At 37.4% G+C, this 21,405-nt stretch overlaps 4 protein-coding genes across 5 annotated transcripts; 1 reads left to right on the top strand and 3 right to left on the bottom strand.

Annotated features, from left to right (window-relative positions):
- Positions 1-12: 12 nt before the first annotated feature.
- LOC146698451 (casein kinase II subunit alpha-like) lies at positions 13-6,455 on the bottom strand. Of its 2 annotated transcripts, none has more exons than XM_085473549.1 (15): positions 6,363-6,455; positions 5,550-5,641; positions 5,147-5,223; positions 4,818-4,946; positions 4,612-4,723; positions 4,416-4,517; positions 4,275-4,325; positions 4,112-4,171; positions 3,910-3,993; positions 3,700-3,810; positions 3,484-3,585; positions 1,970-2,070; positions 1,730-1,878; positions 1,550-1,639; positions 13-865 (listed from the first exon to the last, which is right to left on the bottom strand). In XM_085473549.1, the coding sequence occupies exons 4-15, from the start codon at positions 4,916-4,918 to the stop codon at positions 750-752; spliced, it is 1,179 nt and encodes a 392-aa protein (XP_085329675.1). In that variant the 5' UTR covers positions 4,919-4,946; positions 5,147-5,223; positions 5,550-5,641; positions 6,363-6,455; the 3' UTR covers positions 13-749. The 2 variants fall into 2 exon arrangements, with proteins under 2 accessions (XP_085329675.1, XP_085329676.1); XM_085473550.1 differs by lacking the exon at positions 6,363-6,455 and adding an exon at positions 5,768-5,948.
- Positions 6,456-7,130: 675 nt separating this feature from the next.
- Positions 7,131-10,645, top strand: LOC146698450 (uncharacterized). The gene is made up of 12 exons (XM_085472673.1): positions 7,131-7,228; positions 8,490-8,525; positions 8,665-8,726; positions 8,810-8,848; positions 8,930-8,977; positions 9,130-9,177; positions 9,309-9,359; positions 9,448-9,486; positions 9,595-9,993; positions 10,078-10,116; positions 10,218-10,289; positions 10,486-10,645. Exons 2-11 carry the CDS (start codon positions 8,518-8,520, stop codon positions 10,274-10,276), a joined length of 792 nt encoding a protein of 263 aa, XP_085328799.1. The 5' UTR covers positions 7,131-7,228; positions 8,490-8,517; the 3' UTR covers positions 10,277-10,289; positions 10,486-10,645.
- Positions 10,646-10,802: 157 nt separating this feature from the next.
- Positions 10,803-12,024, bottom strand: tyrobp (transmembrane immune signaling adaptor TYROBP). The gene is made up of 5 exons (XM_085472672.1): positions 11,770-12,024; positions 11,637-11,657; positions 11,400-11,543; positions 11,232-11,299; positions 10,803-11,110 (listed from the first exon to the last, which is right to left on the bottom strand). The coding sequence occupies exons 1-5, from the start codon at positions 11,804-11,806 to the stop codon at positions 11,054-11,056; spliced, it is 327 nt and encodes a 108-aa protein (XP_085328798.1). The 5' UTR covers positions 11,807-12,024; the 3' UTR covers positions 10,803-11,053.
- Positions 12,025-14,462: 2,438 nt separating this feature from the next.
- hcst (hematopoietic cell signal transducer) lies at positions 14,463-16,755 on the bottom strand. The gene is made up of 5 exons (XM_085473548.1): positions 16,671-16,755; positions 16,104-16,183; positions 15,900-15,920; positions 15,553-15,687; positions 14,463-15,327 (listed from the first exon to the last, which is right to left on the bottom strand). Exons 2-5 carry the CDS (start codon positions 16,156-16,158, stop codon positions 15,284-15,286), a joined length of 255 nt encoding a protein of 84 aa, XP_085329674.1. The 5' UTR covers positions 16,159-16,183; positions 16,671-16,755; the 3' UTR covers positions 14,463-15,283.
- Positions 16,756-21,405: the final 4,650 nt, after the last annotated feature.

Raw genomic sequence — 21,405 nt, 5'->3', positions numbered from 1 at the left:
GGGCCTGCAAAACCCTGTTTAAATTGTTTATTTTTGAAGTTGTTTTCTGTAGGTGATGACCCCTCCCAACATAAAACAAAAAAGTTACAAAATTGTCTATAATCAAAATCATGTGTAAGAGACTTCATAAAAAACAAACATGAACACATACATACACATACAGAAGTGAAGTAACATAAAATTGGCAAACTATTGACCCTGTGAAACTCAGCATTGGGTGCATGCAACCTGACAGTAACTGTAGAATATCTACAAAAAGTCCAATTAAAGAACGATAGCGTCTAACAACTTCAAAACACCTACAACTCCTGCACGTTACATCGTGTGCGACCAGCGAGCGCTGTTGGGTGGGGCGCGCCAGATTCCTGACTCTTGTTTCGTGAAGTCGTGTCAAAGGTTCACAGTGTAATACAGCAGGATCCCCGTCAAACAGTTTCAAGAGCAAGACTGTATATTTGAAACATACAAAATAAATTTTTATTATCCATTCTCTTCAGGTCTACATCTCATTAGGATTTCTAGACAATAGCATTGTCAAGTAACACACCCAAATTAATTTCTAATAATTCTGACAGGTGCAACAATACATTTCTGTCAAGTCCAGGTGTCAAAATAGAACTGAATGTGAAAAGCAATTTAAATCTTCTTTGTTATTTTTCCAACATAAAAGGGGGAGCCATGGCCCCGGGTCGTAGTGAGAGCTACGTGGGTCATGGCCGTGGGACACAAACACGGGTGAGGAAGTGGCTTCAGGGCTGGGCCCCGGTGGCCGCAGGGACTTGTGTGGCCAGGGTGTTGGGGGCGGGGATGACGGGTGATCCAGCAATGTTAGCCATGGGCTGTGTGGAGGACATTGAGGTGATGCCTAGGAAAGGAAGAAGGATCATTAATCACCCAGAAAATGCACAATTACAGAAAGGAGGGAGATCAAAGAACGGGCATCACGATGGGCTGGATCTTACACCACAAGTAAAAATATTCATAATCACAAAGTTCAAGCAAGCTAGAATAATACAGGTGTTTTCAAAATGTTCCATAGTTATAATATACAATCAGCACACATCTTCGTACACACGCATGCTGTTAGGTTGCTTCAATTTGTTTCAACTGAACTTTTCTATTTTCAAAAGGAAAAAGTGTGAAGCTGTCCAGGTGCCATTCTGAGAAAAGTAAATATGAGCAACTCCTGCAGAGCATGCCTTAAACGCACCTGCAGCTGATATTATTATGTACCAAAGTTACCTGATGCAATCTATAAGAAATGTTGCCACATTACTAATCAGAAAATCACAGCTCTAAACGGTGATGTACTTTATTAATGTTTTTTAACACCAGTGCATAACTTTAACTGCAGCCACTGTCAGCAGGTGCTCCTTCAAAAAAAAAAAAAAAAAAGTCAACAAAGTCACACCTCTACTTTACAGTAAAGGGCTAATTATAGATATCTAACAGAGGTCATCTATCTTCTAGATAATTCTTTGCAAAAGCATCGTGCAGCTAGCAAGACTGTTGTCTGTAAGTGCATGCCACTTTGAACAAGATTACTCACCGGCCATCATACTTGAGGAGCTGACTGGAGTGGAGCTGGCAGCCATCCCTCCAGGAGTGGCCCCCCTTCCCTGATCTTTTACGATGGGATCTGAGAACAAACATGTATGTAAGCAACCACAAAATGTTTAAAAAAAAAAAAAAAAGCAATACATGCAGAGACAGGAAATACAAGACTTACAGAAGTAAGGATGATCCATGGCCTCTCTGGCCGTGAGGCGGGCTTGATGGTCGTAACGCAGCAGTTTGTCAAGGAAGTCTAGAGCCTCTGTACTGACTAGGTGCTGGTTCTCGCTGTGCACAAACCTTTCCCACCTTTTGCGGGAATGCCTAGAGGCAAACAATTGGCCATTGAGATTTAGTCATAAGCCAAAACACTCAATGGATGCTTTATTATGAACAAGCAGCTATGATCTTTTACCTTCCCAGAATGTCATTGAACCGTGGATCCAGCTCAATGTTGTACTTGTCAATGTAGTCATACAGGTCCTCTGTGCCAAGTACTTTTGCAATTCGCACAAGCTGCAAAACAAAAAAAAAAATACAAATAATAATAATAAAAAAAGCAGTTGGATTACATGAAGCATTTGTTTGACCATGGTGTGTACAGACCAATAATTAATGGTGGGAGAGTACAAATACAGGACAACACATTTTGTTATATTAAGACTGGGCATGTTTGACACTCATTCTGTTCATTCTGCTTTTAATCAAAAAACTTATCAAAGCACGCTTAAAGGAAAATAATTTAAAAACCTGATGATAGTAATTATTTAAGAATCAGACATTATTTTTATTTAAAAAAAACCCCAAACAAACAAAAACATGTGAGCACAGAGTGGAAGTAGTACAAAGTGAACACTTGAAATATAAAATGATGAGAGAAAAAAAACAAAAAAAACAAAATAAAAAATGAAAATTTGCTACATCATACCAACAAAAAAAAAAAAAAAAAACAACATTAAAAAAAAAAAAAAAAAAACCAAAAAAAAAAAAAACCATACAGTTCCAGTGGTTGATTTTCTTATCAGTCACACATATTTCCAGAAAATAAAAGCCCACGCGAATAAACGTGTAATTTAACCTTTTACTGTGATTCAGTATTTTTTTTATTAGCAACGACCAAAGGTTTCCTATTTATCGATGGTGGTTTACTTCAACTGGGTGGAGCATCTAGAGAAATGATTAACTGATCGTAGCACAGTCATCGTTATGATAGCTTTTCCTTTGAAAGTATATGAATCAACCTTGTGACCCTTAAACTGGTTTGAAATGCTACGACTGTTTCAGTAAGTAAGAAATACCGATATGAATCATCTGTCGCTCGCTGCATTTTGATATTATAATTCAAGAAATGGAATTATGCTAGATGAATTAATGCTGATAAATACAACTGAAAACTGCATTAGCAGGTGATCGAAAGCTAAAATGTACAAATAATCAAATATGGAATACTAACGTTTTATAAGAGAGGTTCAATAAAGGATCCTAACTATTTAGTTACAATAAAGAGGACTTGATGCTAGGCTTCAATTTAATGGACTACTTTAGCATCTTGACCTTAGTCCTAGTGTAGATAAGCAAAGCTCCTAACATAACTGACATTACAGACGGGATTAAACTGTGTCATGACGTACGTCCTTAGATATGTCGTCACGGCTTGCACCCTTTTGTTTTTTTCCTGGTTCATTTAATACATCAAGCTGGCACAAAGTTAAGAATAAACAAACCCTGAAGCAATCGCTGCTGGTTTTCCACACAAGGTTATGATGACACCAGCGCCTGCTCTGAGAATACTAGTGTGACTGTGTAGAAAATAAAAATACTCTGTATTGTGGGGAAAAAAAAAAGCTCTGCAGCTCTATTTTGGCCATAAGGTCCCTGACCACACTGACAAGACTATATTTAAAGAACAAAAACAAAAAAAGATCATACCTGATCATAGTTGTCATGACCATGAAAGAAAGGTTCCTTCCTGAAGATCATGCTGGCGAGCATGCAACCCAAACTCCACATGTCCAAGCTGTAGTCATACATCTACAAATAATATAAAGACGGGCACTGGATTGAAGTGGCTTCCTGACTTGATTATATATTGAACACAGACATTTATTTGCCTCTACATGCAGATAGTAATATAAAGAGTTTCACCTGGTAGTCTACCAGCAGTTCAGGTCCTTTGAAGTACCTGGATGCCACTCTCACGTTGTATTCTTGGTTTGGATGGTAGAATTCAGCCAAACCCCAATCGATTAGACGGAGCTGAACAAGAAGAACAAGTCAGAATATGCTGCAATAACTGTATCGGGCTACAAGCCTAAGCAAATGATAATGACAATAGCCAACATAATAATACAATACCTTTCTATGTTCATGATCAATCATTACATTGTGTGGCTTGACGTCTCTGTGCATAATTCCCATACTGTGGCAGTAATCCAGAGCCTGCCATTAAAATTTTTTTTAAATATAAATAAATAAATAAATAAAGATATATATTGATCTAACGTTTCCAATATAACAGAACAGCTGGTGCAATCCACATGTACGAAAAACTGCTTACCTTTAAGATTTCGTACATGTAGAACCGTATGTCAAAGTCGGACAGAGTTTGATACAATTGCTGTAAAAGAATAAAAAACAAAACAAATTAGAGGCAGTTTGGGGAAAAAATAGTAAGATTAACATTTCAAAATTAGCAGTCCACAAAAACACAACATCATTACCTTGAAGTCTGTGTTGTTGACATGTTCAAACACCAGAGCTGGGGTCCGTGACTAAAAGAAAAAGGGAAATGTGTGTTTTTGCAAAAAGTCTTTCGCGTTTAAAAGCCTCGAATTATTTTAAGTAGAAAAACAGAACATTACCACAGGGTCCTTGACGATATCTAACAGTGAGATGATATTTGGACCACCCCTCAAATTCTCCAGGATCTTTATTTCTCTCTTGATTTTCTTTTTCTTGACAGGCTATGGACAGGGACGAGGTCTCATGAGGCTTATAAAATCTCAACTGAAGTGACAAGGTGAAATCCACCAACAATCAATCGATAAACATCCATACCTTCAGTATTTTGACGACCACTTTTTCATTGTTTGTGATGTTTATGGCTTCAAACACTTCACTATATTTGCCTCTCCCTAGTTTTCTGACTAGTTGATAGTCGTCTTGGTTGCTGGGGAAAATTTTTTTTAAAAGTCAGAGTTAAAAACCTAAGGAAAAAAAACAAAACTAAACCAAGGTCACCAACAATAACCCCTTTTCCTTACCCCCATTCAACAACATGGGACTCATAGTCCCAGTATTCCCGAGGTCTCTGTGTGTTTACATCAGGGTAAACTCGAGAGCGGCTTGGAACAGGGCCAGACATATTCTACAAAGGGTCTTCTCTAAATCTCCTGAGATGAGACAGAAAAAGGACAAATGATATTATACAATAAAGCTCTATTAAAATCACAGGGGCACAAATGTGCAAGACAAATACATACTGATGGTTACATAAGCATTTTTGAGTACTGGTTTAGCATTCCAACTGTTATAAACAGCCTTGTATATAAAATGTTGGCCAAATATTGAAATATAAGACAGCACAGCATACCTGGGAGGTTTCCTCCAGGACAATGGTGAAAGGTGAACTGAAACAAAGTTGGCTGAAATGCCTCTACGGTAAGTAAGCTACATAGGAAAACAGACAAAAAAAATATACACATATATATATTGTTAAAAACCATACCAGTTCTTGGCATTTATTAAATATTACAGGAAGAAATGATGAGCAATGTGTAGCAAAAAGTTTAAGACATATTTAGACTCAATGGTAGCCTGATTAAAACTTTCAAAAGAAAAATGTGAATATTCCCCACACGCTACAGAAGAGCAGTAATAATATCTTAAGTAAAACAGAGCAATTTTAAAGTAAAACAGACACGTTTAAACAAAACTAAGGATAGCCCGGGGATGTCTAGTGTGTGGAAATGTGCTGGCGTATAAAATGGAGCAACCTGAATGTTAAATGGGGGCATCCAACCAGTCTAATCAGGAGGTACGGGGTTCAATACAGTCATCACTGGGGGCTACACCAAGCCAGTATCTCCTGTTGAAACGGGGCAGAAATGTAGGTCAATTAAAATCAACAGTATCAATCAGGAAAACACGAGCAGTGTGCTAGCCAACGTACGCCAACCACTATATAACGTTATTAAGGTTATGTCAAATTTACGAGCACACGAAGAGCATCCAGTCGACAAATGATCTATCTGCTACGAGACACGCGTTTAGCTGGAGCCAGTTTGCCCGCTTAATACTTTGATGAAGAGGTGAAATGTGCGCACAAGCCTTCTGTGGCCCCACAAGGCCTACTGTGGAGCTAAGAGATAGCCGGGCAGCTGGCTTACATGCTAGTTAGCATTAGCTTCGCCAACTGCAGAGTAAAAAAAAAAGCCGGGTACAAAGTCACAACAAGCTCTCGACCACACTATGGGTCTGTAACGGAAAGAAAATAATAATTCTGCCTTAAAGTAGTAAAACGACTTCCCAATTGCCCATTATTAAAGTGGAACTTCACAAAAAGCTTCGAAAAAATATATTTCTTAAAGCTAAAAAGTGCTAAGCTAACAAGCTAGGGGAGTGAATAGCCAGCTTGGCTGGCGAGGCAACTGGCTGACAACGCCTTGAAAAAACACCCTTGAATCACTGTGATCGAACAGCAGAATGGCGTCGCGGCTGTGTTACTTATCCATAGCCTTTCCTCGTGTGCATAGCACCCACAAATAGCTCTAAACCAACGAATATTTGCGATTAAATAACCCGATTACCTCTCAGCGTTGTTGGGACGTCAATATGGCGATGCTCGAGATCAAGAGCTTAGTGCGAACAGCCTCTCCTGCAGGGGGCGCTCTCTCTTTTCCTTTTCATAGGGAGACTGTAACTCAGTCTGCCACCAACAGGTCTCGCTAGAGGAGGAAACTTTGATCCGGACGTCTCTGTAGTTAAAGCTTTTTAGTTTATTTAAAACTCAGTGTTCGGTTCCACAAGTAGACTAAAACATCCCATCTGTTAAAAACAAGTAAATGTATGAATATAAATAAATGTATTACTGTGTGCATAATATTGTATTTTGGCTTTCTTGTTTCTATTTTGTTTCTATTTTGTTTCTATTTTTATTTTTATTTTTTTCTAATATATCTCTAATTCATTTTTTCTTCCTGTACCTTGTGCTTTTGTAACAAGTGAATTTCCCCTGTGTGGGTTTAAGCAAGGCCTATGCCTATATTTATCTGAGCATCACAAACGGTTTACTTAATTCAGTACTGTTATTTTCACATCTGACATCGGGAAAATACCTAAATAATAAATGTAATCATTTAAGGTTGAAATTTGATTACTTTTCTTAAAGTGACCCAAAATACACGAAAATAAAACTCAAATATGACCTTCATTCATTGAGATTTTTTTTAGGTCCACTAATGTGCGTCAAATCAAGGAAAATGTGTAGTAGGGAATTTTGAAACTGTGAAAATGTACATGCCATGTTTATCTATCACATGAATAGTCAGTGTTTCCTCCACATTTGCCCAGGTTTCTGCAGACAAAGGAACCTATTGGTCTTTGAAGGATCACGGTGGAATCGCCAAACAGCATCATAGTAAAACATCAGGGGGAATGATCATAAGTAACAGAGGTATGAGGTCTGAAATAAGGTGGGCATAGTGGTAGACTGGTTAACACTGTTGCCTCAGTGCAAAAAGGTTCCTGGTTCATATGCTTGCTGTGGCATCTCTGTGTGGAATTTGCATGCTTGATCTACTTCAGTGTATCTAGAGTGGGTTTTTTTCCCCCACAGTCCAAAGACTGTCAGGTTAATTGGGGATTTTGAATTTGCAGTCAATATGAAGAAGATAAAATACTTAAAGTGTATGGAATAAAGTTCTGTATAAATGTATAGTTAAAGTGTGAATTATAGTAAGACGAGTGATCATTAAAGCTATACTAAATATAAATGTGTGTACCAGCAGATAACACATGTGAGAATATCTAACAATAAACAAACTGTAATCCATCTATTCTGAACTATTGAAACAGAGATTAAAGGAGGGAATGCGGCAGAACAAGATTATAATGGCATGTGTGTGATTGACCTTTTATTGCTGCTTTGAACGCACAGACAAGTTTGCAATAAGCATTCTTTTGCTCTAAGTGTTCATTAACATTGAATAAATATTGATCATCTGTGAAACAATATTTAAGGATAAATCATTCATTTATTAATGCAGAACAGGTTTTGTATATATTCTAAATTGATCTGATCTGTTGTTCAAAATTTGTTGTAAACTTTTACTATGAATTCAAAATTGATCTGAATCATAATGTGAAAGCATATAGATTATGAACAATAAGGGTTAAATGTGATTTACATAATTTTCATGCTTTTAATATCATTGTGGTTGTACTGTAGAACTAGAGAAAGAAGGGATATATATGAAATTGCAATCTAAATAGATTCACCTGAAATCTTGCACTCTTCATGACATTTGTAGAACCACAATGAATAAATGGACAATGGAGAAACAATACATGTTCTGTGGCCATAGAATAGCCTCAGGGGCATTTCTCTGAAAAAAAAAAAAAAACAGCCACCTGTAATTAACACATAAATGAGGGGAAGACCAGTGGCTTCTGTGAATGTTAAGAATGATTGTTGTCATACTGAACTGAAATGAATAGGCCTTTGTAAACATATCAGAGCCTTTAACCTAATTGTTGCTCCTCTACGTGCCATTCACGCACTGTTCAACACAAAGAAACAGTCTTTGACTAAAACTCAATTTGATACTTCTTGTGAGAATCTATAATTAACTAAGGCAAGGCCTATTAAAGGTCACAAAGCGAGACAAAGCAGCAGCACATAAAAGCCACCTAACTGCACCCTTACTGACCAACAGTGGACAGACCCAGGACCCAAAGTCAGCAATGAAGATGTAAGTCTGGATGGATTTATTTTGCATTTTAAACTTCTGTAATTAAAGCTACTTTCATGTACTAGCCACAAATGAGATATTGCATTAGTTTTGATATAAGTATATATTTTCTAACTGAAATCTTGAATAATTTTTTCAGCCTGTTGTGTTGCCTGCTCCTGCTTCCGTTTGCAGATATGGTGGTGGCAGCTTCTATCAAAGGTAAACCATTGAAAGAGAGTAAATAATTAAATATTGTTCAGGAAACTGTTAATTTTGTAATAAAATTCAAATCTGTCTAACAGGGCAATCCCCAAAAGAAGATGTGTTAAGCTGTCTACATGGTAAGAACTATTCATGTCGCTAAACAATGCTTGTACCATTGTTTGAAATGATCACAAGACTTGTTCATTGCAAATTTGTAGATGCACTAGCACTTACTACAGAAAGGACCACACCTGCAGCCGTCACAGGTCAGTGCTTCCAAATGTAGCTTTCAGATGTACTCACATCCTCAAATTACTTTTGGTTCTCTTTAAAAAAAATCCTGAGTGCATTAAAGAGAACAGAAACATTTCTAGTAATCGTGCTGTTTTTGTTGTTTACTTTTACTTGTTTAATGCAGCACAAAGGACCCCTCTATGTGGCACTGTGAATGAGCAAGACTCAGACGGTACACTTTTTTGTTGTTTCCTTTTTCATTTTTAAAGAGCATCTAAAAACACACTGAACAAAACAAAAGAACTCAAACAAACAAAAAAGCACAATTACTTTTTCAATAAATGGCTAAAAATTCATTCACAGATATGTCAGATGCCAAATCTACAGAGAGCTCTGAAACCAACAGATGTTCAGGTACGTGAGCAATTTGGATGATGTGCAAATTTAGTAAAAAAGAATGTAATGCAATATCAGTAAACAAAGACATTTTCTAATATTTCAGAACCTGATGCGTTTGACAAAAATGGAGATGAAAGCAGAGGTGCAGTGCTTTTAATCAAAATTATTAGCCAATTGAATCAAACTGTCTGTATCAGTGCGGTGAATGTGGTGATTCAGATGGCATAGCAATGACTTCCATTCTTCCTAGATGTATCCAAAGACCTTGACAGCGATGAGATCATGATTCCTGGAGCTGTGGCAAAAAATGAGGCTCCGTCAAGGAAGGTGACTGTAGTGGGCAAAGACGGTATGGCAGCGATGGATATGACCAGCAGCCTGGTTCAGGACCATGGGAGCAGGGAGCATAGTTTGATTCAAGGAGAACTCCAAGCAAGCAGAGACAGTGAGGAAGGAGGGATAACAAATGCTTGGGAGGGTGGCGGTCAAAGCACCAATCTCCAAAGGTGGGCCACACGAGGAAAAGTTAATGGGATGAGTGGTATGTTGGTCCATGGCCAAATCAGAGAAAGGCCAAATTGGGGTAGTTTGGAAGACAGCAGTGACAGCCTGGCTGGAGTCAGCACCAATAAACAAACGGACTATGATGGTAAGACCATATTCTGTATGACATATTTCCAGGAGTTATGCTGTGAGAAATAAAAAAGCTATACAATTGTTAATATTCCCACAGAAACCAGAGAATATATGAGCTCTGAAACCTATCCAGTTGGTAAGAATTTGTTGTTCTCTTAATTACTAATGTAATGCACACAGTGACTGTTTCCAGAGGGTTATATCAGTGTTTGTGATCCTATCTTTTCTTTGCTTTAGTCCCACAAGAGCACAGGCCCAGCAGCTTGCCCATTCCATCCAAGAGCCATGTCGTTTGATGAGCACACAGAGGTCAGTTTCCTCTGGATTTGAATCACATTTCAAGTATAACTCCAAGTAACCAACCTGACTTAGAAAACCACTGATGCCACATTGCCCGACTTAATTCCTCACATTTCCTTCACTTAAGATGAACCAGTTTTCTATATCTGGCTTGTGTTCCACATGTTCTGATTGCAGTTTTAACATTTTTCCTCTCTATTTTCAGATTGCATGTCTTCCTTATGAATCACGGATCACTGTCTGTTGACTCAGGAGACTCAACTTAAGACAGTTTGCTTCCACATCCGGATACTGCAGGGACTTTTTCTATCCAAAATTAGATTTTCAGCACACGTTTTTGTTCTCTGATCAAACAAACAAATGTAAAAAATAAATATGTTTTGATTTAACCTGTGCTGGGTGTGTTGGTGTAAGCTGTCAGAGTGTGATGAAAATAAAGCCAACATCAATTAAATCATAAATGAAGCAATGCAATTACTTTTGAAGACTTGACAGGATCTGTCTGAGCCAAAAATCTGGTTTTAAAATGTAGTTTCATTTATTATTAGTTAGATACAAATACATATCATAAAACAGCCTAAAACAGGAACGTGAAGCAGCAACGATTACATTTAGTGCCAGGCAGTACTCACTGAATACAACATCAATCAATTAATGCAGAATAAACAAATTATTTGCGAGTAAATGTGACAAATCTTAGTTTATATTTTACATTGTGGAGCTAATTACAAACAGGACACTGTCAGCACTTTGATACTTTTTATGTTATTCAGTCATTTCCTATAGTGCCGAAGTTCACTGTAAACATCTGACTGGACTCCATGTAACTCCTACAGAAAAGTCAAATCAATGCATCATTGTAATACGTATAATATACATTATATGTATTGTTTTGTTTCAAGTGTGTTTTTAGTTAGTCATTTTTTATTTTTAAAAGAGTCTATACATCACCTGGTATGGAGATTCTGTGACCTCTGTTGCCATTTTCTTTGAAATTGATGATGGTACACTTCTTTTGCCTGATAGGAGATTTAGAAGTGTCAGGTTAATGCCCATTTGGCATAACACCACTAGGCAAACATACACATGTAAAGAAAGGCACACGAATACAGTGCTCACCACTGTGTGATTCCCATTCCCTCTTTCTCCTCTGATGAGTTGCAAAGCAAAATACAGAAATAGTGATGAAGATGGTCAAGATGATGTCAGAGGCAATAATGCCTATTACAGATTCCATGTTTATCAGGTAACAGGAACCACATTCTGTTAAAACAAAAAAAACCCCAACAACATATGATTGAAATACAAAAGCCAAACACACACATCATACACGAGCAAAGAGTTGAAGCTAGATACCTTGCTGTCCTTCTGATGAGCCTGCGAGAAAAAGAATAAACGAACCTCAGGTTATAAAAAGAATCGAGGGTAGTCCTGTGTTCCTTTGCTACCATTGCTATAGATGTTCAAAACCAAAGTATACGCTACTCACCAAACAACGAACCCACAATACAGAGAGCATCAGACATCTTCTAAAGTTTTTGGTTTCTGGTCTAAGAGGAAATGAGACAAGGAGGGTGAGAGCCTCCGGTCCTTCTGTTCTCTTTCGCTAGGCTCTCGCACCTAGATATCGAAAGGTAGAAGGGTTCTCTGGTAAAGGGCTGTCCACAGGGAGCGTTGTCAGGGTGTCAGGATTCGTGAGCATATGACTCTGATAGCAGGAGGAGAAGTGAGTCCACTCAGAGAAGAGGAAGCTGGTGGTTCTGTTTTTGCCACATTTCTGTGAGGAATGCTGCTCTATAAAAAGAAAATATTTGACTTTAATCCTTTAATTTATTTTAATTTTAATTTTTAGCGATGTTTTCATAAAAATAAAATCTAGGCTAGGCAAAGATAAGGAGCTGTGTGAGGTCAGTTTCATTACACCTTCAGTTTCTGCAGAAATACGTGTGATGGTATCTCTGTATAGAGCGTTTCCGCATGACCTGTGGTTTAGTGCGAGCGGTTGGCCACAGTAAGAGCTACCTAGTCTCTGAGCCGCTTTAAAACCACCGGTTTATCTATAAGTTGGGTGTACTGTCTGTAAAAATGAAAGCTTCACTGTTATTGTCAAGCAGATTCCCACATTTAACCAAATATACACATTACTGTTCCCGTAGTAATTAAGAGGGTTAGTAGCAACTGGGTGCTGCGTTTCAGGACACCCAGTGATATATTGAGCACAAATTCAGAATCAGTGAGTGTATGAACATTAAAACAAGACTTGTGTTTTTCATGTTTTCAGTATCACTATTTTGCAAGACAAATTCAAGCATTTTGACTGTTTCTGATAATTATCAGTGAAACATCCTTGAAGTTTTGTATTTACTTTCACTTTACAGATTTAAGAACATAGTGTGAGTGTCTAACATGAAGGCATTGAAACAGAGGGAGAACTAAGTTAGGTGTTGAGTGGGGAGAGCAATTACTGGGGAAAAGGTGAACACTGAATTTGCGGTCTTATTTGCAGGAGGAGAGCATGGAGCTCTGAGGAGGGTAGCCAAAACTTGAGCTGCACACGAGTTACGCGGTGTCATGTCAGAAACTGAAGGCACAAGGAAATCAAGGCAAGTAAAGAGCATAGACATAAAGATACGAAGCAATGAGGCCTGGTTACCACCATGAGGTAGCTGACAAACTGGCGGAGAGTGGATGACTGCGCTTAGCTATTGCCTCGCTGATTGCTGTCAATGGATGGGAGGTGAGCAAAACATGGAGGTGTTGACTTAATATGATCCAATATAGCATGGAGCTAGCTTGCGTGATTTGAGAGGAATGCCTCTGGCAGCAAGCCCTGGTGCATACTTGGGGTTTGGTCTTCTCAGCCGATCCCCGTAGCAGCGCTGTCCATCAGCGGTCCTTAGTAATGCTTCCAGAGTCCAGGTCCAAACATGTCGACAACTTTCGGTTTGACCATTGGATAGCCGGTGGTATCCGGTGCTAAGGCTTACTTTGGCTCCCAGGGAGGTGCAGAAGGTCTTCCAGACCTCTGAAGTGAACTGAGGACCTCTGTCAGAGACCTTATGGAGTCTGTGGAGTCTGAAAACATGAGCCACAAAGAGCTTGGTGTTTTCGGAGGCAGAGGAGAGTTTGTCCAGAGAGACAAAATGGCCTGACTTGGAGAACCTGTCAACTGCAGGGAGAATTACGGACTGGAGGAAACGGGCTCGCTGGTAGCAAAGTCTAAAGTTATATGTGACCAAGGTCTATGGGGGTGGTTAGTGGTTGAAGTAAACCTGATGGTCATTGATGGTCATTGAGTGCTGCTTTTGTTTTGTGCACTGGTGGAACAGGCAACTTTATAGCCTTTAACATCACTTTGTAGAGTTCCCCACCAAAAGTAATGTCTGATAAATGGGGGTGACAGGTGACATGTGAACCCAATGAAGTGGAGACATAGCGATGATCAGGTGGCTCAGAGCATAAACCTGAACTGATGTCTTATTAGGTGACACTCTTGACCTTTATTCAATTACTTAGAAATTAATTACTTGGAAGACTGTTTTTAAAATATAAAACAAAATAAATAAAATATAAAATATAAAAATAATTTCAAATACACTTTTTTACACAAACACAGATTAACAGGGAAATGTTGCGTTGTGTAACATTTTCTGTTAATTAACAAAGAAACAGGCAGCAAGGCATATTTGCTACATATCACCGGAAGTTTAGCTTTAAAAGTTGACATCATCCACAAAACTGTGAAAGTAAATGACTCACAAGGTAATAAGAGACGGTTGAAAGGAAACACTGTACATCAATCAAGCACACTGTGTACTTGAGATCAGACACATAAGTAAAGAGATATGAAATCACTTTGGTTAGCATTTTTCATTCTGTGTTTGCCTGAAAGGACAAAGTGGAGCCATGTTAACCACACAGCGGAACCACGCTCCAAATCTAATCATGTCCTACATGTCTGAAATCTAATCAGGTCTTAAATGTCAGCTACAGAATGACCAAGTAGATGAAAGCGAGAAACAAACAGAAAGTAATGAGCAACCGAACAATCTGTGAAGCTATACAATGTAGAAAAACAAGACTAAGTTAACTGGCTAAAAACCATATAAATGTGTTCTGTGAACATGTCTGAAGATGAAATATTCCTCCATCTTTAAAAAAGAAAAACTTACCAGACACAAGAATGTTTTAGCTTTCTTTTATTAATGTGCTAAAGTGGACATTTTTTTAGCATTACTTTTTATACATTTTACAGTTTGTAAATATAATATGAACATTTGCACAACATCTCCATGTCCCGTTAAACTATTTCGATAGTTTGCATTAAATTAACATTAAATAACACTGCTGAAAAATATTAAAGGAAGATTTAAACCACACATCTGATGTCCGTGAATAAAATACTCAAGTTGGAATCCTTGTATATTATTTTTTGTAATCAAAATGCTGTAACAATGCTTTGAGGGCTGTTTATACAAAATCAGAGCAAAAATTAAAGTTAAGATTGCTCAAATGTTTCCTTGATCGTTTTTAACAGTGTATTTGAATGTTAACCATATGCAATTATTATTATCACACACAATTAATATTATTAAAATGCAGTACTATTGTAGGGTCCTTATTTTACAATAAACAGTACCTTGAGGCAACTGTTGCTGTGAAATGGTACTATAAAGATAAAACTGGACTGCCTTTTTCAAAGTCTCTACTAAATAAACTGAAACACATCTTATCTAACTTTGTAACATATTTAAAATCACAGTCCACATTGTATGAGTATGAAATCCCATTTATGAGACTCTTTTATTTATTTTTTGTAGTATGAATTAACAGGTTGAAGTCTAAGAAGTAAGATATAAAATGTGTAAAACAATGTGTTCAACTTAAAATGTAATAGTTAAAGATTTTTTTGTATAATTAATTTTCAGAGGAGATTTCTTTAAAAAAGGTAAACAGTTTTCTACAAGAAAGTTGAAAGTGTTTTCATGCACTGCACCATCCTTTTAGCTCTTGCAGTTGGCCCGGACATTCATATACACTTTGTGAGCTGTGAAGAAATCAGACAAGAGACAGCACAATGGAGAAAAGCTATTAGTTGAAAGTATACACTTGATGCTAAAATCACACATAACAGAAGAAGTCAGTTTGATGAATATAGTGAAAATATAGTTGAGAAACAGTCTTATAGGTGAATATGAAAGAAAAAAAGAAATCCAATGTGATAAAATAAAAGGGCTCCCAGGGACCGGCGAGCCCTTCACCGTCATCTTACCATTATCTATCTTTTGACGCCGAAAACTGGCACATCGGTATGTTACAACGACAATAATAAGGGTCAGCACCACATCTGCACAGATGATGCCTGCTATTGTTCCTGGCTCAATCCTGTAGCAAGACACTGTGCTGTCTGGTAAATACAAAAAGTGAGAAACAGACAGTTAGACAGAAATGGAGTGGGAAGAAAGAAAAAAACCCAAGAGATGTAGAGAAAAACTGAGTCATCACGACTGGTTGCCTAGTTCTACATTTACTTTTATTTGTATTTTTTTTCTCAACATTAAGATTCATTTTTTTTAAATGCATTTAGGAAGTTGACACATCATCTTTTTTGATACTTACCAGCAAGTGCTGGAGCAAGGCCTTAGAGAAAGAAAGGGAACAAAGAGGGATATGTTAGTTGAAACTTACTTTAAGTTCCTCTAACAAGTCAGTTAAGTTTCCGTCGTGCACAGCAGCTTGTGGTTTTACTTTCCTGTGTGAGACCACCTTCATTTTGAGTGTGTGTACAAAAAGAAAAGAGAAATACTATTAAATCATCCTTACTGAAAAAAAGACCAAATAGGACAACGGTGAGGAATTTGTTATTTGCCATCGCCATGAAGGTCAGCTCAGTTATGTTCTATCTGAAAGACAAGAAGAGACCAAACATTGTCCTATATTACATGTTCCAAAGATGTGGAGAATAAAGTTCATGTTACAGTATCCATTCTTCGAATTTTGATACATTTTAATTTTTGTATTAAGGACAGAACATCTGAAATGTCTCAGAACTGTAGGCTTGACCTCTTTTGTATACTCTACATCACAACGAGACATGATGGACTGTGTGGGTAGTTACAAAGCGATAGAGATAAAATTAGTAAATGAAAAATTCAGAAAATGTTAACATATGTCTAAATCATTACAATTATTAAAAAAAAAAACCCAAAAAACCTAAAAGATTTAGTTCAAGCAACTGCATTTCATATGCAAACATTTCCTGTTCACAACTTTATAAATCCAACCTTTCCTCGAATAATCTAACCGAATAAAAACATTCTGACAGATTAAATCTTTAAAATTAAAAATGATGATGAAGAGAAAGTAAATGGGAGTCCAAAAAAACCGTACCTTCGCTGGTTTGCTGATCTGCCTTCTGCTATCCAAAACATGGTGTGACTTGCTATTCGTTTTCTCCTCTGACATCTCTGACGTCAAACTTTCTAACTTCCTTTGGTGGGCTGAAGCACCGTCTGCAAGCTTGTCTCCACTACAGATTATTTAATAACAGCTGAGCTCTGACAGAGTGAATCTGTATTTAATGGAGTACAACATTGTTTCCAAAAAACCCACAATATATCCAATGTTGAAAGGAAGAATGTGGGAATCAGTTTTATTTATTTACTACAGTCCATTGCTGCTGTTAGCTGTTGTAGCTGCTGAATGTGGTTTTGGGTTTCCGTTTTTTTCAAATGTTGTTGCTGTCAGCGTTCACACTGACAGAAACTGTGGGTTGTTAAATGTCACCACTGCTGATGCTTACAACATAACTCTTGGCTACTCCTAAAATCCAGAAAAGAAAAAAGAAAAGAAAAGTTATATTTTATTTAATATGTATATAATCGTAAAATGATATTTCAGGATTCATTTGAATAACTAAACTGTAATAAATACATTTCACTGAAACCCTTCTTCCAGCAATTCAGATTTTGACTTTTGCAAAATTCTTTGTTTACACATTTTATCCAGTGGTTGCAAAATAAATCTTGTATTTTGTTCAGTGCGGTTTGACTTCGGTTTCGGTTCAGGTCAGCAATATTGCACTGCCACCTGCTATATTCTAGCTGTACAACAGCAGAGGGAGCTGCAGGCCTTCTCATAGAATAACCAAGCTCATCTGTTAGACCAAAGATCAATAAATAAGCAGAAAACATAAAGGAGAAATAGCAGGACTAAACACTTAAATTGAAGTAAAACAGTTAAAAGACCACAGAAAAATAAAGGTGCACATTGATGCACACATGGCTAGGACTGCTTTCTTGCTGTCTCTTCTGTAAACAAGCTTTGTAGCCACAAAAGCAGTGAATGTATAACCTGTGGGTGAGGTTAGTTACCTTATAGAGGATTGTGAAAAGCACAGAGTACTGCTTTTACCACATCTATAATGTTAGAAGGTGAAAAAAACACTTCCCTGTTTTATTTAATTTAGCATTACATTTCTTCATTGATATTTATTATTGGTCTGAAATTGGTACTTCCACTTTTTCCTTCTATTCTAATTAACATCCATCCATTCTCTTCTGCTTATCCAATTCATGGTTGATTTGAATGGGCAATTATCCAAATGATCCCAATGGGCAATTTGGAATCACCAATTAATCTAATCCAAGTAATTTCTAGATTTTGGACTGAGGAAACCAGAGTAACCAGAGTATGGGGGGAACATGCCAGCAGACTCAGAACCTTCTTGATGTGAAGCAACATATAATATAATAAAACAACATAGTTCAACATTTGAGTCTTAAAATACTTTGGGTTTGTTGGTTACTATTTTAGTAAAGCAATCCACTAGCCACTTCATTAGGTACACTTTACTAGTATCAGGTTGGACCTCCTTTTGCCTTCAGAAGTGCTCTAATTATTCATGACACTGATTCAACAAGCTAGAAACATTCCTGAGAGATTTTGGTCCATATTGACATGATAACATCACACGGTTGCTGCAGATTTTGTTAGCTGCAAATCCATAATGACCATTTGAGAAAAGTGAACTCATTCTCATGATCAATAAACTAGTTTGAGATCATTTATGCTTTGTGACATAGTGTATTTTCCTGCTCCAAGCAGCCATCAGAAGATGGGTACAGCAGTCATTAAGGTAAGCAAAAATACTCAGGTTATGCTGTGGTGTTTAAACAGTGTCTATGTGTGTGCCAAGAAAACAACCTCAGCATCATTACACCAACACCACCCACCAGAACGACTGATACAAAGCAGGATGGTGGTGACCCCGCCATCAAAATGTTGCAGCAGAAATCGCAGGCAATGTTTTTACAGTTTTCTGTTGTCCATGTTCGGTGAGCCTGTGTAACCTGTAGCCTCAGTTTCCTGTTCTTAGCTGTGTGAGTGGCACCCTGTGTGGTCTTCTGCTGTTGCAGCCCATCTGCTTTAAGATTCGACATGTGTGTTCAGAGATGCTCTTCTGTAGCTCAGTTGAAAACTGTTGTGATTTGATTTACTTTCGCCACTGACCTCTGGCATGAACAACACATGTTCACTACCACTCACTGGACATGTTCTTTTTTTGGACCATTCTCTGTAAACCCTAGAGATGGTTGTGTGGGAAAATCCCAGTGCATCAGCAGTTTCTGAAATACTCAGATCAGTCAGTATGGCACCAGCGACTGTGCCATAGTCAGCGTCATTTAAGTCACTTACCTTCCCCATTCTTATGCTCAGTATTAACTTCAGACAATCTTGACCATGTCCATGTCACTGAGTTGCTTTTGTGTGATTGGCTAATTTTGATATTTGTATTAATGAGCAGGTGATTTGGGTGTAACTAATATTGTGGCCACTGAGTGTATATCTATTATGCTTAGCATTAAAGATATTATTCAGCAAATTAACTACAGATTCTCATTATCCTTTAAATAGCCTCCTTAAGAAGAATACTGTTATTTGTAGACACTTATCTCTTCTGAATATGTGAAGATAAGGGGACATCAAAGAACTGCCATATCTTTGATGGTTACATAGTTACTGTGACTTAATCTAATAACATAAGTATGACTAAGAAAGTAAGTTAAAATCTTTAAAATCCCCATGACTTTAAATAGTTAAAAAAATACTTTTAACATAATTTTGGAGCCCTGTTAATAGTTGCTACCAAAACATGAGAAGAAGTCCCCAGAGGTTGATTGTTTACCCTGAAAAGATTCTCTGAAGAATGATGCATAACTTTCTCTGAAAGAAGCTTATTAGTTTTCTTTCTTACTAGGAAAAGTGTAGCTGAGCGTGTGGCAGACCTGAGGTATTTCCAGTAGTTATGTGTACAGGTATACTGGCATTAGCAGAGCAAATGTGGGATGTAGAATATAGATCAAACCATCTGGAGAATTTACTGAGAGGTGGAGCCAGAACTCTCGGTTAGGCTTTGGGCTGGGCTGTGGATGACCACAGCCTGATATACTAAACACAGAAAACATCTTGTGTAGTTTCCCTTCTTTTATCTGCCCTTTCAAGTCTGAGTTGTTCCTTGAACTAAACAGAGCTTTCAGCAACAAAAAGTCATCAGGGTCCAGAGTCATCTAATAGAATGAAGACTAAACTTGGGACTGCTGCACAGACAGTTAAAGCTGGATGGGCTTATTGTTAAACTGTGTCCACTGTATGCATTAACTATGCCCACTGGATATAAACTAAACATCTGAAGATATAGATCTATAGTATATAGATAAGTAAATATTTCCAACACGGTATATATTTGTATTATAATCACTAGACGGTACAGTCCTTGTTCTTTGTATCTGACTTTCTTCCATTCATTGTTTTTGATCCTTTCTGCTTCTTTCTTCTTTTTCTAAATGGAAAAAACCTAAATCACAGAATTCTCACACATACAAGAGATGCAAAAGCTTGAAGTTTACCCATTACATTCATTTTCAGCTTGCCATTTACAGTTTTGGATCTGACTAGAGTAGGTCTGCATGATTCACAGATTAAAATGATCCTTATTTATGTTATCTTAATCCTTTACATATTTCATACTGCACTCCGAGGTTCAACCTTTGTCTTAAACTGGCTTTTTCACCTCTGTCTTCAAGGTCACCCTCTCTTTAAGCTGATTTTCTTCTGATTAGCTTCCCTTTGCATACAAAAGGTTTGAATAGCAAGTGAGCATGACTGCTGTATTTACAGACAATGATAATCATATTAAGGACGCCCACTCAGACTGAGAATAATACAGAAAACCACAGACTTCAGGACAGCCTGAAGACTGCACTTTTTGGTCAATTATTTGAGAATTGTTTAATATGAATTCCCACAATGGGAACATGTATGACAGGGCGAGCATTAGGGTCACTATAAGATTTTGTGATGAATGTACAGGTCACAAGCCCTAGTCCTGAATATATGGAAGTGTGTATTTAGTCCTCTTGGTAGGTTCATATCTGAGAGCATATTTACAGCAAGCACACAAATGGAATATCCAAACCTTTCAAAAATAACTAAACCCACAGCTAAATATCTGATGAGACACATTTTTCCTTTAACATTGTTTAGTAGCACTTTTTCACAATTACACATTCTTTAAATATATATTCTAAACTCTTTTTTCCACTTGTTTACATCTTTCTGCATTATTATGTTGTTCAGCCTCTCTCTGTGTTGTCTGACAATTGTTTATGGAGAAAGTAGGCAAAAAAAACCCCTAAACATATATATTAGTCATTTGGCAAAAAACAAAAAACAACTCACCACCAAGTTGGATGTTTTGATGTTGTTTTTCTCTTTAGGTGACACAGAGATTCCCGTAAGACTTTATCTATACTGGTAACAAAGATAAGAGAAAGATAATATGTTTACATGGAGTTTACATACAGTCCACAAAGAAGAGCTGGAAAGGAAGGTCTGGGCATCTCTATTGACACTGCGGGCAGCAGAATGGCAGAAAATTGATATTTTAAATCATAATAAATACCCTGTTCACTGTAAGCTGAGATCACATTTTTTGGCTATAAAAACAAACTTGATAGGAGTTCATTATCTTTAGAACTTTATATAAGTCATAATAACAGTAGGTTGAGATAACGTGTTACTATATTTCTTTAGTTTTCTATCAAACGTTGTTTTGCATCAGCGC

This window comes from Copadichromis virginalis, linkage group LG11, assembly GCF_057382275.1.
Source record: "Copadichromis virginalis isolate Kocher_CV1m ecotype Utaka linkage group LG11, C_Virginalis_male_GT1.1, whole genome shotgun sequence".
Taxonomy (NCBI): Eukaryota; Metazoa; Chordata; class Actinopteri; order Cichliformes; family Cichlidae; genus Copadichromis; species Copadichromis virginalis.
Note: the sequence above shows the minus strand (reverse complement) of the source record. Positions and strands in the feature narration are given on the sequence as shown.

What these genes read in the sequence shown, in the direction of transcription:
- tyrobp (XM_085472672.1), bottom strand. Translation starts at nt 11,806, where the DNA reads ATGTCTGATGCTCTCTGTATTGTGGGTTCGTTGTTTG. An exon ending in GGAATGGGAATCACACAGTG is followed by an intron (nt 11,300 to 11,399) that starts GTGAGCACTGTA and finishes ATCTCCTATCAG; the next exon opens with GCAAAAGAAGTGTACCATCA. An exon ending in TCACAGAATCTCCATACCAG is followed by an intron (nt 11,111 to 11,231) that starts GTGATGTATAGA and finishes ACTTTTCTGTAG; the next exon opens with GAGTTACATGGAGTCCAGTC.
- hcst (XM_085473548.1), bottom strand. Translation starts at nt 16,158, where the DNA reads ATGGCGATGGCAAATAACAAATTCCTCACCGTTGTCCTATTTGGTCTT. An exon ending in CCTTGCTCCAGCACTTGCTG is followed by an intron (nt 15,688 to 15,899) that starts GTAAGTATCAAA and finishes TGTATTTACCAG; the next exon opens with ACAGCACAGTGTCTTGCTAC. An exon ending in GCGTCAAAAGATAGATAATG is followed by an intron (nt 15,328 to 15,552) that starts GTAAGATGACGG and finishes ATTTCTTCACAG; the next exon opens with CTCACAAAGTGTATATGAAT.
- LOC146698451 (XM_085473549.1), bottom strand. Translation starts at nt 4,918, where the DNA reads ATGTCTGGCCCTGTTCCAAGCCGCTCTCGAGTTTACCCTGATGTAAAC. An exon ending in TGGTCGTCAAAATACTGAAG is followed by an intron (nt 4,518 to 4,611) that starts GTATGGATGTTT and finishes CCCTGTCCATAG; the next exon opens with CCTGTCAAGAAAAAGAAAAT. An exon ending in TCAACAACACAGACTTCAAG is followed by an intron (nt 4,172 to 4,274) that starts GTAATGATGTTG and finishes ATTCTTTTACAG; the next exon opens with CAATTGTATCAAACTCTGTC.
- LOC146698450 (XM_085472673.1), top strand. An exon ending in GAATGAGCAAGACTCAGACG is followed by an intron (nt 9,178 to 9,308) that starts GTACACTTTTTT and finishes ATTCATTCACAG; the next exon opens with ATATGTCAGATGCCAAATCT. An exon ending in TAAACAAACGGACTATGATG is followed by an intron (nt 9,994 to 10,077) that starts GTAAGACCATAT and finishes ATATTCCCACAG; the next exon opens with AAACCAGAGAATATATGAGC.